This window comes from Heterodontus francisci, chromosome 10, assembly GCF_036365525.1.
Source record: "Heterodontus francisci isolate sHetFra1 chromosome 10, sHetFra1.hap1, whole genome shotgun sequence".
In the NCBI taxonomy this organism is placed as follows: domain Eukaryota; kingdom Metazoa; phylum Chordata; class Chondrichthyes; order Heterodontiformes; family Heterodontidae; genus Heterodontus; species Heterodontus francisci.
In genome coordinates this window covers 118,126,191-118,143,947 of record NC_090380.1, presented here as the reverse complement: position 1 = coordinate 118,143,947, position 17,757 = coordinate 118,126,191, and the positions used below count along the sequence as shown (strand labels likewise).

Here is a 17,757-nt window from a genome sequence, read left to right as displayed (position 1 = left end):
CATAAGCCTCCTATTTTTCCTGATCCAATCCTCTATATCCCTTGACATCCAGGGTTCCCTGGACTTGTTGGTCCTACCCTTCACCTTAACGGGTACATGTTGGCTCTGAACTCTCACTATTTACTTTTTGAATGACTCCCACTGGTCTGATATAGACTTTCCTACAAGTAACTGCTCCCGGTCCACTTTGGCCAGATTCTGTGTTATCATATTGAAATCGGCCTTCCCCCAATTCAGAACCTTTACTTCCGGTCATCTTTGTCCTTTTCCATAACTACCTTAAATCTTAGACTTATGGTCATTATCCCCGAAGTGCACTGACACTTGTCTAGCTTCATTCCCTAGGATTAGGTCCATACTGCCTTCTCTCTTGTAGGACTTTCTACTGTGGAGGGGCAAAAGGATTTGGATTTCTACGTGCTAGCTGTGTGAAGAAGCACTTTCTGACATCTCTTCTGATCAACCTAGCTCTAATTTTAAGGTTATTCCCATTGTTCTGAACTCCAAGCCCTCCACCACCACGCCCCCCCCCCCCCCCACCCCCACCAGAGGAAATAGGTTCTATCTATCCTATCAAATTCTTTAATCAACTTCAACACCTCAATTACATCCCCTGTAATCTCTACTTGAGTGAAAACAAGCCTAGTATATGCAAACTGTCCCCATAATTAAACCCTTCTAGCCCTGGTATCTTTATGTTGTTGCATGGCCTCTAAGGCTAATATATCCTCCTTGAGGTGTACATTTAATAGCCAATGATGTGTGCAATCATTTGCACAGTGAAACATGGGGTCAGTGAGGATGCACATCAGGACTGGCTTTTGCCTACGTCTGGACTAGTGTCTGACTGTAAAAGCTATTGACCATTAGTGCCGCAGTCTGTCATTTAGAACACTGCGTTCTCAGTGCTGAGTTACTGTCCTCTGCTGGCATGGGAGCCCAATTAAAATGCCTTCTGGAAGCGGTTTTTACTTTGCTAAGTTCTTTTCTTTGCACATCCAGGGCTGTATATTTGGGCAAATTCCTGCAGCAATTATTTTCAGTCATTTACTAAATTTCTAAAGTAACTCTGCATGGTTGAAAACCAATAAAGACAAATTGCTACCCTGGCTAGAATTCACCCCAGGTCTCCAAATAGCCTTGGGATCAAAACAGCTTTCCCCATTTATCAGAAATCTGAGATTCCACTCTCCATGCAGACTGCATGAAATCTTTCTGTGCCTGTGTTATAGTTTATTTTTTTAATCACTGTGTTGGCTAGCTAGCTACAGAAGCAGAGCTACCATTCAGCCCCTACACTCCAGTTTAAGAAAAAAAAGACTTGCATTTATGTAGCACCTTTCATAACCATAGGACCTCCCAAAGTGCTTTGCAGCCAATGAAGTACTTTTGAAGTGTAATCACTGTTGTAATGTGGGAATACAGCAGTCAATTTGCACACAGCAAGATCCCACAAACAGCAATGTGACGCTGACCAGATAGTCTGTTTTTTTAAATATTGATTGAGGGATGAATATTGGCCAGGACTCCAGGCAGAACTCCCCTGCTCTTCTTTGAAATAGTGCCGTCCATCTGAGAGGGCAGATAGCAACATAGAAAAATAGGGCAGGATTAGGCCAATCGGCCCTTCGAGCCTGCTCCACCATTCAAAACGATCATGGCTGATCATCCATACTCAGTAACCTGTTCCCACTTTCTCCCCGTATCCCTTGATCCTATTAGCCCTAAGAACTATAACTCTTTCTTGAATACATTTAATGATTTGGCGTCAACTGCTTTCCATGTTAGAGAATTAGATGGGGGCCTCGGTATAATGTCTCATCCGAAAGGCAGCACCTCTGACAGTGCAGCACTCCCTCAGTCTGGCAGCTTGATTTTTGTGCTCATGCTCTGGAGTGGGACCTGAACCCACATCTTCCTGACTCGGATTGCTACCAACTGAGCCACAGCTGGAAGAATGAGAAGTGATCTCATTGAAACATGTAAGATTCTAAGAAGTTTTGAAATGGTAGATGCTGAGTGGCTGTTTTCCCTGTCTGAAGAGTCTGGAACTTGGGGGAATAGTCTCAGGATAAAGGACGGCAATTTCAGACCGAGATGAGGAAAAATTTCTTCTCTCAGAGGGATGTGAATCTTTGGAATTCTCTACCCAAGATTTACGGCAGGAACGAGGGACTTCAGTTATGTGGTGAAGCAGGGGTTGTTCGTCTCAGAGAGGAAAAGATTAAGTGGAAATTTATTCGAGGTGGTCAAATTATGAGCAGTTTTGATAGTCAGTAGGGAGATACTGTGTCCACTGGTAGGAGGGTCAGTAACCGGCCTTTTAGCCGTCCATTCCTCTTTTTTGGGAAATCGAGATCTTTCTGTATCATGATATATTTTTGTCTACACACCTTCTACTGATCTGTCTTTTCTCCATCAGCAGCATTGTTGAGTTTACTGTCGGCAGACCCATCTCATCCAGTTTAAGTCGGCCTTTTCTAAATCTAGATTCTTAGTAACTCTTTCATGATTCTCCCTTTTAACCACAACAATGAATTTAATCATATTATGACCGCTATTAGATAAATGTTCACAAACCCTTAGGCCCTTAACTAAATCTGGCTCTTTGTTTAATCTCATATAGTCTGCCGCCTTGTTGCTTCTAGGATATATTTTTGCAGAAAATTATTCTGAACACACTCAAGAATCTTTCTGACAAGTCTCCAACCCCTGCCTCTGGCAGGGTTACACTGGGATTACCACTCTTTGTGTGAGCCAGGACTGTCCCATCACCACCAATATAATGACATTTATATCTGGTTCCCGTTCATCCCAGTCCGAACTGAGCAGGAATGAATTACTTCAACGAACGGATTCACATTTTATTTATTTATAAAGCTATTGGACAGAGTGAGTGACCTCTGGGCCTTCTGAAATCGTGACCTCTGGGCCTTCTGAAATATTGATGTGCTGCCATTACTTTATGCAGCATTTTAAGTTGGTCCAGAGAGCTCTAAAACCAGTCCATAGAGAGACTGAAGATCTCGGGTGCCCTTAAAGGTCACGTGTCCTTTAATTACTGAAGTGCTGCTATTTTTAGCACTGTAACTTTTGTTTTTATTTGTTGAGTTATATTTCAAATATGATGCTAAAGTTGATTAAAAGATGACCTGCTTTGTTTCTTTTGTCTGCATATTTCAGATTTTGGATTTGAACATGTTGTCGATCATGTGGGAACAGGAAGAGACCATTCCATTAGATCATGGCTGATTCTTACCTCTATCCCATTTACCAGCCTTTTCTCTGTAATCCTAGATGCCCTTACCTAATGAAAATCTCTCGATCTCAGTCTTGAAAACTCCGATTAACCCCCAGTATTTTGGAGCAAGAGAGTTGCAGATTTCCACTACCCATTGTGAATTCCCCCACCAGATGAAACATTTCTCTGCATCTACTCTATCGAATATGTTTAGCATTTTAACGACCTTGATTAAGTCGCCTTCAAGTTTCTAAACACGACAGTACAAACCAAGTTTATGCAATCTGTCCTCATAATTTTTCCTTTTAAGCCTGGTATCATTCTGGTGAGCTTCCTGAGGTGTGCCTGATACTGAACACTCCAGATGTAACTAGTGGGGTGCCACAGGGTTCGGTCCTTGGGCCCCAACTATTTACATATATATTAATGACTTGGATGCAGGGATAGAAGGTACTATAGCCAAATTTGCAGATGACACTAAAATAGGTGGAATAGTAAGTTGCAATAAAGAAATAAGAAATTTACAAATGGATAGGTTAGGTGAAGGGGCCAAAATTTGGCAGATGGAGTTTAACGTGGGTAAGTGTGAGGTTATCCATTTTGGTCGGAAGAATAGAAAGGCAAATTATTATCTAAATGGAGAGGAACTTCAGAGTGCCTTGATGCAGAGGGATCTGGGTGTCCTCACGCAGGAATCGCAGAAAACTAGTTTGCAGGTGCAGCAGGTGATAAGGAAGGCAAATGGAATTTTGGCATTTATTGCTAAAGGAATAGAGTATAAAAGTAGGGAAGTGTTGCTGCAACTGTACAAGGCATTAGTGAGACCGCACCTGGAATATTGCTTACAGTTTTGGTCCCCTTACTTGAGGAGGAATGTAGTTGCATTGGAGGCAGTTCAGAGGAGGTTCACTAGATTGATTCCAGAGATGAGATGTCTTATGAAGAGAGATTGAGCAGTTTAGGCCTTTACTCTCTAGAGTTTAGAAGAATGAGAGGAGATCTAATTGAGGAATATAAGATGATTAAAGAAATTGACAAAGTAGACATAAAGAGGATGTTTCCTCTGGTGGGGCAATCTAGAACGAGAGGTCATAGTTTTAGGAAAGGGGTAGCAGATTTAAAACAGAGATGAGGAGAAATTACTTCTCTCAAAGGGTCATGAGTCTGTGGGATTCACTGCCCCAGAGTGCGGTGGATGCCGGGACATTGAGTAAATTTAAGTAGGAGATAGACAGATTTTTAATTAGTAAAGGGTTGAAGGGTTATGGAGAACGGGCAGGAAAGTGGAGTTGAGGCCGAGATGAGATCAGCCATGATTGTATTGAATGGTGGAGCAGGCTCGAGGGGCTGAATTGCCTACTCCTGCTCCTAGTTCTTATGACCAAGGCTGCCTACAGCTGAAACATCACTTTCATATTTCAACCCTTGGAGATAAACATTCCATTAGTCTTTTTTATTACTCTCACTACCCTGTGCGCTAGCTTTTAGTGATCTGTGCATGTGGAAACCCTAATCCTTGTGCCCCTCCACAGCTCCTAGTCACTTACTGTTTAGAAAATATTCTGATTTGTCCAAATGGATGACATTACAAAATGGATGACATCAAACTTCCCCATATTGAACCTCATTTTCCCCAGTTTTGCCCACTCACTTCCTCAGTCTAACACAGATATTGGTTTCTCAAATCTTTTGATTTCGCTTCTGACTTTCTCCTGAAGATGGTGACTTACATTTGGGGGTCCCACACAAATAGCTGCCCCTCTCTGTGACTAATATTTGCAGGTTGATGTGCACAGAGAGTGTGAGCAGACTATTATCACGGGACTAGAGAGGTTCACTAGGTAGTGATCATGGTCCTGATCCAGTTTCTTGGTTCCCATTCCACCAGCAGACCCGGTTTCTTGGTTCCCATTCCACCAGCCGACCCGGTTTCTTGGCTCCGATTCCACCAGCAGACCCAGTTTCTTGGCTCCCATTCCACCAGCAGGCTCATTTAGCTCCCATTCCACCAGCAGACCCGGTTTCTTGGTTCCCATTCCACCAGCAGACCCGGTTTCTTGGTTCCCATTCCACCAGCAGACCCGGTTTCTTGGTTCCCATTCCACCAGCAGACCCAGTTTCTTGGCTCCCATTCCACCAGCAGACCCAGTTTCTTAGCTCCCATTCCAAACTCGTTCCTGTGTATGACATTAATTGTAGTTTCTGTGTTTTAGGTGTATATACCCAGCAGGACTGCCATCATTCTTGCAAGGATGGACATTGGCAAATGAAGCTCGGCAGAGTGACAGGAGCCTCATGCCAAACAGGAAGACTTTCCCTGCCCACCACATCCCGAGCATCATCAACCCATTAACAAATGTAACATTTGATTTTTTGTTGTAAATTGTGAGCACAAGCGCTTTTACCCTATAGGAATGCAGCTGTACAAAGACACATGGCTCTCTCTATCTCTCTGTCTCTCACACACACACTCTCTTTGCATTGCCTGCCCGACCGACAGTACACCCTTAAAAATGTTAGTTTCTGAATGGTGAAGGCAGACTCACACTTGTAGTCTAGATCTCGACATTAGACAGTTACAGCCCAGCAGGACAGTTTTAGACCAGCTGCTGCATCGCAGCTAGAACGGGACAGAAACTCACTGTAACACCAATACAAGTAATAATAAAACGCTTCTATGGGCTGGGGAGTGGTCGGGCGAGAGTGCTTCCCTGTATAAGGAAATATTCCTGCCTGTTCGAAGGTTACAAGGGTTGAGTTGGCCACCTCTTGGTGTTTTGGAAGCTGCCTTTCACTGAGTTGAACTGAACTTCCGTCTTGAACAAGGGAGCTGGAGGTCAAAGGTGACTGTTTCGGTTCTCATCCCAGTCAGCCCCCAGCACACTCCTATAACTTCCTTCTGATCGATGGCATGAAGATGTTGGGTTGTTGAGAGCATGTCACCAATCACCGTCTGCTGTGACCCTGCTTTACCAGCTTTAACCACTCCACCTTGCAGCCACCCACACTGAATACATGGGTCAGTTTTTGGAAGGAGAGCTGCAACATTGGGCCAGGAATTGTAGATGGTGACACAGCAGTTCTCCCTCGATAGAGTAGAGTACTTCACCCTTTTAATTCACAGATAGAACTTGTTTGAATTAGGGATTGTTATATTTTTAAGAAAGTGGAGCACAAAATTCAAATTAAGCATAACCTTATAAACTTTTAAATTGCACCAGTAGAAACGCGGAGTGAATAGAATATGAGAGACTGTAGTGGTATACTGCTAAGGTTTCTGGCTTTCAATACACTTCTCAATCCCTCGTTAAACTCTTGCATATAATGAAGCAGACACTGATAAACTGGACCTGTGTTGCTGTGAGATTAAACAGATACCTCATCTTGCAGTAAAGAGGAAAGCAATTCATTTCTTGGAGTTTCATTTTCCCCAAGCATTTTCCTGTTAAGATGTTTGTGTAAAATTCATTTACAGTTTTCAGTTGTGACTCAGTGGGTAGCAATCTGAGTCAGAAAGTCGTGGGTTCAAAGCCCACTCCACTCATTTGAGGCCCTAATCCAAGATGACATTCCCAGTGCTAGTACCAAAGGGGTGCTGCACTGTTGGAGGGGCAAGACTAAGGGAGCGTTGCACTATTGGAGAGGCAGACAGAGGGAAGAGCTGCACTGTCAGAGGGTCAGGGCTAAGGGAGTGCTGCACTGTCAGAAAGACAGGACTGAGGTAGCGCTGCAATGTCAGTGGGTCAGTACAGAGAGAGCGCTGCCCCATCTGGGGGTCAGTACCGAGGGAGCGCTGCTCCATCTGGGGGTCAGTACAGAGAGAGCGCTGCCCCATCTGGGGGTCAGTACGGAGGGAGCGCTGCCCCATCTGGGGGTCAGTACGGAGGGAGCGCTGCCCCATCTGGGGGTCAGTATCAAGGGAGTCCTACAATGTCAAAGTGCTGTCTTTTGGATGGGACATTAAACCAATTCAAAGAGCAGAGTGTTCTCCTGGTATCTTGGGCCAAAGTTCATCCCTCAACCATCAACCCCAAAAACAGACTAACTGACCCCATTCAGTTTATTTTGAGATCTTGCTGAAAGTTGGGGCTAAATAGCAACATGACAGTGTAGTAAGGCTGTGAAAAACCATAAGGGGGCCTGTGGGCATGATGGTGCATTCAACTCAATTAAAATGAACATGTTAACAACTGCATGAAAATAACATACTATAAAATAATGTACTGCATGAAATTAAACTCACTCGCCAGTCCCTTGATTTAACAACAATACCAATGATGAAAGGGGTTCGTTCGGTGATTTGCAAAGTGGGTTGTGGCACGAGGTTAAGGGCTGGCAATGCACAGCATGTCTGACTGATGGTCAGTATCTGAAAAGGGATAGTACCTGCTGTGCATTTTGGTAATTTCAGTTTTTGTTATCTGCACCTTGGCCGGCATTCTGAGTCTGAAGCGGAAGTAAGTTTCAAGGGAGTAAGACCAGGATGGAAGGCCTCTACTTTAATGCCAGGAGTATTGCAGGTAAAACAGATGAGTTAAGGGCAATGATTGACACGTGGAATTGTGATATAGTAGCCATCACGGAGACATGGTTGAGGGAGGGCAGGATTGGCAGCTCAGTATCCCGGGATATAGAATCTTCAGGCGAGACAGAGGAGGAGGTAAAAGAGGAGGGGGCATTGCAATATTAGTTAAGGAGTCAGTTACTGCAGTAAGGAGAGATGATTTCTTGGAGAGGGCATCAAATGAAGCTTTATGGGTAGAGTTTAGGAATAAAAAAGGGACAGCCACAGTGCTAGGTGTTTATTATAGACCCCCAGATAGTCAGCGGGAAATTGAGGAGCAAATATGTGCGCAATTTGCAGAGGTGTGTGAAAATAATAGGGCAATTATATGAGGTGATTTCAACTTTCCCAACATTAATTGGGATAGTCATCGTGTTAAGGGCTTAGATGGAGTGGAGTTCTTAAAATGTATACAGGAGAACTTTTTAGCTCAATATGTAGAGGATCCAACAAGGGAGGGTGCAGTGCTGGACCTAATTCTGGGGAATGAAGGTGGACAGGTGGTTGATGTGTTGGTGGGGGAGCATTTTGGTGATAGCGACCACAACATGGTACAATTTAAGCTTGTTATGGAGAAAGAAATAGACAAGTTGCAAAAAAAGGTTTTGGATTGGGGGAGAGTGAACTTTAGTAAAATAAGGCAGGATCTGGCCAAGGTCGACTGGAAAGAGTTACTTTTCGGGAAATCTACAGAAGAGCAGTGGGGGGCATTCAAAAAGGAAATGGGGAGGGTACAGGCCCAACATGTTCCCTCTAGGGTAATAGGTAGGAGCAACATGACCAGAAACATTCAGGGTACGATGAGAACGAAAAGAGAGGCTTTTAGCAAATACAGGGAGAGCACATCAATGGAAGCATTAGTGGAGTCCAGAAAGTGTAGGATGGAGCTTAAGAAAGCAATTAGGAGAGCAAAGAGGGGATATGAGAAAGCTCTGGCTGGTAAAAGTAGGGAAAATCCCAAGATATTCTATAAGTATATCAATGGGAAGAGGATAACCAGGGAAAGAGTAGGACCCATTAGGGACCAAGGGAGAAATTTGTGGGTGGAGCCAGAGGACACTGGTAGGGTGTTGAATGAATGCTTCACATCTGTCTTCACCCAAGAGAATGAGGCTGTAGATATGGAACTCAGAGAGAGAGAGACTGTGAGGTTCTTGAGCAAATTGTCATAGGGAGTGACAAGGTAGTGGAGGTTTTGGAAGGCTTAAAAGTGGACAAATCTCCAGGTCTGGACAATTTGTGTCCCAGGATGCTGTGGGAGGCGAGGGTGGAGATTGCAGGGGCTCTGATCCTATGTTTTTAATTCCTCTCTGGCCACGGGGAAGGTGCCAGAGGACTGGAGAGCAGCTAATGTGGTCCCACTATTTAAGAAAGGTTGTAGAGATAAGCCAGGGAACTACAGACCAGTGAGTCTCACATCAGTGGTAGGGAAACTATTGGAGAAAATTCTGAAGGAGAGAATCTATCACCACTTGGAGAGGCAAAATTTGATTAGGAATAGTCAGCATAGCTTTGTCAGAGGGAGGTCATGCCTAACTAATTTGATTGAATTTTTTGAGCATGTGACCAGGTGTGTAGATGAGGGTAGTGCAGTTGATGTAGTTTACATGGATTTCAGCAAAGCCTTTGACAAGGTCCCACATGGGAGACTTATCAAGAAAGCAAATGCACATGGGATACAAGGTAACTTGATAAGGTGGATTCAAAATTGGCTTAGCTGTAGGAGACAGAGAGTGATGACAGATGGCTGTTTTAGTGACTGGAAGCCAGTGTCCAGTGGTGTACCACAGGGATCTGTGCTGGGTCCCCTATTGTTTGTCATTTATATAAACGACGTAGATGACTATGTGCGGGGTAGGATCAGTAAGTTAGCGGATGACACAAAGATTGGCCGAGTGGTTAACAGTGAGGTGGAGTGTCTTAGGTTACAGGAAGATAGAGACGGGATGGTCAAATGGGCAGAAAAGTGGCAGATGGAATTTAACGCTGAAAAGTGTGAGGTGATACACTTTGGTAGGATTAATGTGACACGGAAGTATTCAATGAATGGCCTGACACTGGGAAGTTCCGAGGAACAAAGGGACCTTGGCGTGTTTGGCCATAGATCTCTGAAGGCAGAAGGGCAGGTTAATAGGGTGGTGAAAAAGGCATATGGGGCACTTGCCTTTATCAATCGAGGCATAGATTACAAAAGCAGGGAGGTCATGTTGGAGTTGTACAGAACTTTGGTAAGACCACAGCTGGAGTACTGTGTGCAATTCTGGTCGCCACATTATCGGAAGGATGTGATTGCATTGGAGGGGGTGCAGAGGCGATTCACCAGGATGTTGCCTGGGATGGAACATTTAAGCTATAAAGAGAGGTTGGATAGGCTTGGGTTGTTTTCACTGGCGCAGAGAAGACTGAGGGGTGACCTGATCGAGGTGTACAAGATTATGAGGGGTGTGGATAGGGAGCAGCTGTTTCCCTTAGTTGAAGGGTCAGTTACGAGGGGCGGGAGGTTTAAGGGGGATTTGAGGAAGAACTTTTTTACCCAGAGGGTGGTGATGGTCTGGAATGCACTGCCTGGGAGGGTGGTAGAGGCAGGTTGCTTCACATCCTTTAAAAAGTACCTGGATGAGCACTTGGCATATCATAACATTCAAGGCTATGGGCCAAGTGCTGGCAAATGGGATTAGGTAGACAGGTCAGGTGCATCAGTGCAGACTCGATGGGCCAAAGGGCCTCTTCTGCACTGTATTATTCTGTGATTCTGTGAAGCCACGAGCAGGTGATATTTCTGAAGTGCAATATTTCAAAGTATCTCCAGCACAGAAACAGGCCATTCGGCCCAACTGGTCTATTCTAGTGTTTATGCTCCACATGAAGCGCCTCCCAGCCCACTTCATCTCACCCTATCAGCATATCCTTATATTCCTTTCTCCCTCATGTACATTCTCACCACTTTGGGTAAAAGAGTTTCTCCTAAATTCACTATTGGATTTGTTAGTATGATATTTATGGCCCCTAGTTTTGGACTTCCTTACCAGTGAAAACATCTTTGCAATGTCTGGTTAGGATTGTTGCGTGTGAGCTGTGATAAACTACTGCATGAGAAAACAACATTTTAAAAATGTGCTTGAACTCGGAAACTGGTGGGTTCACAGCTCGGGTTCCCAGTGTTTGTTCTGCAGCTGCTGACAATCCAAGGAAAGCCACAATAACTATCAGTCACCATCATGGGACAGAGGAAAGTGGGGAAAAGATAATTCCTCTTCTTTTGAGAACTGGACATGACTTGGCTTCCAATTTATATTTTAGCAATCCATGTGTATCCCATCCACAAGATTGGCAAGCCCTCTTGTTTAGATGTGGCTGACACTCCCTCTTTGCTTCTCCCTACTGTTCTAATGGAATTTGCCATATGCAGTATCTCAAAGGCTGAGGTGCGTGAGGACTGTCAGAGAATCTTACAGCACAGAAGGAGGCCATTTAGCCTTCTAATTATTCCCACTCCCCATAGCCCTGCAAATTTTTCCCCTTCAAGTATTTCTCCAATTCCCTGTTGAAAGTTATTATTGAATCTGCTTCCACTGCCCTTTCAGGCAGCACATTCCAGATCACAACAACTCGCTGTATAAAAAATAATTCTGCTCCTTCCCGTCTAGTTCTTATATAAATTACCTTAAATCTGTGTCCTCTGCTTACCAATCCTCCTACCAGTGGAAACAGTTTCTCCTTATTTACTGTATCACAACCTTTCATAATTTTGAACTCATTCTTTAAAAAAGGAACACTGGCATTTATATAGCGCCTGTCATGACCTCAGGGCATTCCAAAGCATGACATCCACCTGAGAAGGCAGGCAGGGTTAATGTCTCATCCAAAAGGCATCAGTTCCAGCAGTGCAGCACTCTCAGTACTGCAGCACTCTCTCAGTACTGCATTGGAGAGTCAGCCTACATGTTTGTGCTCAAGTCTCTGGAGTGGAACTTAAACCACAACTTTGAGTCAGAGGCAAGAGTGACCAACTGGGCCACTTCCAATCACAGCTTCTTGACTCACTTCCAGAGCCCTGATAAAAAGAAAACATTTCTGTAGTGCCTTTCGTGACCCAAAATGCTTTACAACCAATCAAGTACTTTTGGAGTGTGGTTGCTGGTGTAATGTGTGAACACTGTAGCCAGTTTACACACAGCAAGCTCACAGTTCTGTGTAATGAGTGAACCCTCACCCCACAGTTTAAGCATTGCTATATAATCCTATCTTCCCAGTAAACATATCCTGTGCAATATTATTCAGTGAACACATCTCATCAAATTGCTTGCCTTGCACTTTTAACAGAGCATATGCTGCTTATTGTTAGATTTTTGCAGCCTCTCGGAAAGCATTTAGTCTCGAGGTGTTGTTTGGTGAATGGATTTTATCAAACTGTCTTAACTCCCAGCTCCTCATCAACACCCCTTGATTTTTTTTTTCAGCCACGGATGTATCGAAGTTCAGTACATTCCCACAGTCCTAACACTCTCGTTAGTGGTTCAGATCCTCGGGGGCAAAGCTAGAATGAACATTGATACTGAATCCACAATTAATGAAGACCATTTATAACCTAGCTGAGACCTTAATCTGTAATAAAAACAGAAAATGCTGGAAACCCCCTCAGCAGGTCAGGCAACAGCTGTAGAGAGTGAAACAAAGTTAACATTTCAGGTCAATAACCTTTCATCAGAACTGGAAGATGTTAGCAATTTAGCAGTTTTAAAGCAGAAAATGGGGACAGGAAAGGCACTCCTGGGTTTGTGGAAGGCAGGAATGATTAAATGGCAAAAGGGACGATGGTGCAAGGCAAAAGAAGGTGCAGTGGAAGAGGTAAATGAACAAAAGGTGGGTTTAGAGATGATGTAAATGGCAGTAGCAGAATAGCAGAGGGGGAGGGAACCACAGGGAAGTGGATAATACTCGTGGCTCTGGAACATGCTGGGGAAATGTGGGTGGACCCAGGGGGTACTGATCACCCCCAGTCATGGATGGACAGACAATAAAATACTCCAAGGTTAATCTGTGTTCCTTGAGCATTCAGGCCTGTGCAAGGGGATTGAATGAGACTCAGTTTGAAGTGGCCTAGCTTTATACCCGATCCAGTCACCCTGCGGGTTGGAGGAAGCCTTCATATTGGAGACCAGGCTGGGTTGGACCGTTGTCTCCTGACTACAGAAGGAGTGCAGGGAGCTGGGATTGAGTTAATCGCCTTCCATGCAGCCTTGTGATATTCCCACACGTCATACAGTGAGGGCACAGGGTGCGGGGTGGCGAGGGAAAATGGGAGGAAAATACAGGAGTGTGAAGAAAACTAAGAATGTGCATTTCTGTAACACCTTTCACAGACTCAAGATGCTCCAAAGCACTTTACAGCCAATGAAATACTTTTGAAGTGTAGTCACTGTTGTAAAAGAGGAAATACCAAAAGACTTGCAGGTTGATAGGTTAATTGGCCATTATAAATTGCCCCTAGTATAGGTAGGTGGTAGGGAAATATAGGGACAGGTGGGGATGTGGTAGGAATATGGAATTAGTGTAGGATTAGTATAAATGGGTGGTTGATGGTCGGCACAGACTCGGTGGGCCAAAGGGCCTGTTTCAGTGCTGTATCTCTAAACTAATCTAAACTAAACATCAGCCAATTTGGGCACAGCAAGATCCCAGAAATAGCAGTGTGACAATGACCAGGTAATTCTTTTTACTGATGTTGGTTGAGAGGTAAATATTGGCCTGGACTCTTGGGAGAATCCCCCTGCTCTTCTTCAAAGTAATAGCTACAGGATCTTTTACATCTACCTGAGAGGGTAGACGGGCTCAGTTTAACATTTCATTTGAAAGACAGCACCTCTGACACTCATGCTCTTCCTCAGTACTGCATTGGAAGCGTTACCCTAGATTCTGTGCTTAAATCTTTAGGGTGAAATTGAACCCACAACCTTCTGACTTGGAGGTAGGAGTGCTACCCACTGAGCAACAGCTGATAGTTAATAGACAATTGAGCCTACAAGGAATGTTCTGCTATAAATCTGCAGGAAGCAGAATTCAGTTATAATTCAGTTATACTGTCAAATGCTTTATTGTGATTAAAATGTTATAGTATTTGTGGTCAGAATTAATTTTCTGCTGATCTGTGTAATATGTCTTGTGAACAAGTTGAAAATGTTTAGTTTGTTCAGTGGTCCCACCCACTGGGGAATAAAGAGTGGCAGATTCCCTCTCCCTGTCCTGTTTTAATTGCTACTGTTTTACATTTCAGATGTCACTTTTCCCTGCAGCATCCGAAGGAGTTTCATTACAGTGCAGGTTAACAAGGCTATTAATAGATCAAAAAAGCACTGCAGGTCATTTCTAGAGCAATAAAGACTATAGCAATCCAATAGTCCTCTGGTCAGCAATGTTGCTAAATTGCTCAACTTATATTGAACCTTGGTTAGACTGCACTTACAAGTACAATGCACAGTTCTGGCCTCCATATTGTATTGAGGCACTGGAAAAGGCACAGAAAAGATTGGCAAGGTTGATGCCACAAATGAGAAGTTATAACTATCAAGAAAGATTGAACGGGCTGGGACCCTTTTCTCTAGAAATGAAAGGCTGAGGTATGACCCAGTAAAGGTCTTTAAGATAATGAAGGGAGTTGATGGAGTAGATATAGAGAAGGGAGGGGGTCCAAAACTAGAGGTCATAAATATAAGATAGTCACTGATAAATCCAATGGGGAATTCAGGGGAAACCTCTTTACTGAAAGTGTGGCTAGAACGTGGAACTCACTACCACAGGGAGTAATGCAGGCGAATAGCATGGATGCACTTAAGGAGGAGCCAGAAAGGCACATGAAGGAGAAAGAAACAGATGCTAAATGGATAGTGTAGATTAGAGGAGGGGTGGGAGGAGACCCCTATGGCATATAGACAAGTCAGGCTGAATGGCCTGTTTCTGTGCTGTAAATTTTGTGTAACTCTGAAGCAATTTCAAATGTTGGCAATGCACAAAAGTTCTCTCATCACTTGGGAGAGAGAAAAGACAAGCTCACAAGGGAATGAAGACCCTTTAACCAGCAGCTCATCAGAAGTTGCCAACCCTCCAGGATTGTTCTGGAGACACCCAAGAATTAAAGACTGATCTCCCATCAAAACTCAAGAAAAATCACAACAACATTGAAGAAAATTGTGTTTCTTTTTGCATGTTCTTTGAACACTTTTATTCATTATAAAATATTGGGGTGCGGCAGTTGGAGTTGGGAGGCCATGTGATGAAATTCCAGGAATACATCCAACCAGTGTTGCTGACCAGAGGACTATTGGATATCGATTGTTTACTCACAAATACCATTTTTCCATGCAGCTCAGAAAATGAATACTTGAAATGAAAGAGCTGCAGGGTTCATGGAAATCAAAGAAATTAGAATCATAGAAATTTTCAGGGCTATGGGGAAAGAACAAGGGAGTGAGTCTAATTGGACAGTTATATCAAAGAGCCAGCACAGGTATGAGGGGTCGAATGGCCTCCTCCTTTGCTGTATGATGATTCCATGATCAGGGATTCAGGAAATTCTCCTGTATCAGTCTTATTGCTCCACCGACTGCACAGTAACTGCACTTCACTGTAGAACTGGGGCTCACAAAGAAAACGTTTGCACGTGAACCAAATACATGGGGCTGGAGATGGGTTGGAATGGTGAGTTGGGGAATGGCAGTGAATTTTATTGCAGAAAAATGCGAGGTAATGAGATCAGAAAAGGCATAAAAACAATTCTCATTTCACATCAGGTTCTTTTGCCTTTTACTTTAAATCTGTGTCTCGGGTTACTGCGTCCTGTGTCCTCCTGCCATCAAATTCATTCATAATTTTGAACACAAGAAATGATATGTTCAAGACATTTAAGAGCTGTTTCCTACTGCAGCCTCTTGTCTCACTGCTGGGCCTGGATTTACTGTCCTGTTGCCGCTTTCAGTGATGGGTGGGCAAAATTGCGGCAGTCCCACCTATGAGGTTAGCAGCGGCACCGCCGCGATTACACGGTGGGCAGCCAGCCAATCACGTGGCAGGGCCGGCATTGGCGACTGTTAACGGCGTGTCCTGATTATGGATTGTAGCGTTCCCCCCTCTCCCCCAACAGTATCCACTTGCCGAGTTCCCTCACATCTGCAGATTAAGCTCAGCGGCAATGTCCGATATGAAAAAAGAGCCCACAAGATAGCAACAGATAACTTCCCTAACCTTCGCAGGCACCAATGACTCTCGGTGGGCCTGCTTTTCAAAGACAGGAAAGTGAAGGCACGTGAGTGCCACACGTCATGCATAAGATTGCGAACGCCTGGTAGGATCGCGGCGAATTAGATACAAATTAATGCAAAACAGTATGTAACAGATTTAAATTACGATCACCTCGTGGTGGAGGTGGTGCCATGGAACTTCACTGCCTCCAAGAAAATTGGAAACTGGCATTACTGGGTCGGGTTCCATGGTGGACAACTCCACGGCAATTCTCTGTTTCCCGCACCCCCCCCCCCCCCACCCGGCCGAAAAACCCACCTTCTAGTGGAGCATAAAATCCAGCCCCTGGAGCCATTAGTCAAACCTTCTATTGAGAAACAAAGGAAGAACCTGTATTGCTGTAGCGCCTTTCATGACCTCAGGATGATGATAGCATTTTACAGCCAATTATGTGTAGTCACTGTTATTGGGAAACGCAGGAGCCAATTTGCCCACAGCAAGCTAACAAATACTATAAGCTGCCAGTTCTACATAAGAAATAGGAGTAGGCCATTCGGCCCCTCGAGCCTGCTCCACCATTCAATAAGGTCATGGCTGATCTGATTGTGGCCTTAACTCCACTTTCCTGCCAGCCCCCCCCCATAACCCCTAACTCTCTTGTAGGTCAAAAATCTGTCTAACTCAGCCTTGAATATATTCAATGACCCAGCCTCCACTGCTCCCTGGGGAAGAGAATTACAAAGATTAATGACCCTCTGAGAGAAGAAATTCCTCCTCATCTCCATCTTAAAAGGGAGACCCCTTATTTTAATATTGTGCCCCCTAATTCTAGATTCCCCCACAAATGGAAACATCCTCTCAGAATCTACCCTGTCAACCCCCCTCAGAATCTTAGGTTTTAATAAGATCACCTCTCATTCTTCTAAACTCCAATGGATATAGGCCCAAACTACTCAACCTTTCCTCATAAGACAACCCCTTCATTCCAGGAATCAGCCAAGTAAACCTTCTCTAAGCTGCTTCAAGTGCAAGTATATCCCTCCTTACGTCGAGACCAAATCTGTACAAAGTCCTTTTTATTCTTTCATGGGATATGGGCATCGCTGGCTAAACCAGCATTTATTGCCCTTGAGAAGGTGGTGGTGAGCTGCCTTCTTGAACCACTGCAGACCATGTGGTATAGGTACACCCCCCCCTATGCTGTTAGGCAGTGGGGTAGTGGTAATGTCACTGGACTAGTAATCCAGTGGTCTTTTCTGGGGATGTGGGTTCAAATCCCACCATGGCAGCTGATGGAATTTAAATTCAATTAATAAAATAAAATTTCAAAAGCTAGTCTCAGTGATGTTGACTATGAATCAATTGTCATAAAAACCCATCTCGGTCACTGATGATCTTTAGGGATGGAAATCCTTACCTGGTCTGGCCTACAGGTGAATTCAGACCCATAGCAATGTGGTTGACTCTTAATTGCTGTCTGAAATGGCCTAGCAAGCCAATCAGTTGTACCAAACTCACCAGTGCCCTGTACAGTTCTCGCAAGACTTTCCCGCATTTATCTCCATCCCCTTGCCAACATGCCATTTGCCTTCCTAATTACTTGCTGTACCTGCACGCTAACTGTTTGTGATTCATGTACAAGGTCACCCAGATCCCTCTGTACCGCAGCATTCTGCAGTCTCTCTCCATGTAAATAATATTCTGCTTTTATATTCTT

General features: G+C 44.2%; 1 protein-coding gene across 3 annotated transcripts in view; it reads left to right on the top strand.

Moving 5' to 3' along the window:
* gbe1b (glucan (1,4-alpha-), branching enzyme 1b) overlaps positions 1 to 14,036 on the top strand; it is a 666,883-nt gene extending 652,847 nt beyond the window's left edge. For all 3 annotated transcript variants that reach the window (XM_068041301.1, XM_068041300.1, XM_068041299.1), the window contains one exon: positions 5,455 to 14,036. In XM_068041301.1, coding sequence (XP_067897402.1) covers positions 5,455 to 5,511 — 57 coding nt within the window. In that variant the 3' untranslated portion in view covers positions 5,512 to 14,036. The remainder of the gene's footprint in view (positions 1 to 5,454) is intronic.
* The last annotated feature ends 3,721 nt before the right edge of the window (positions 14,037 to 17,757 follow it).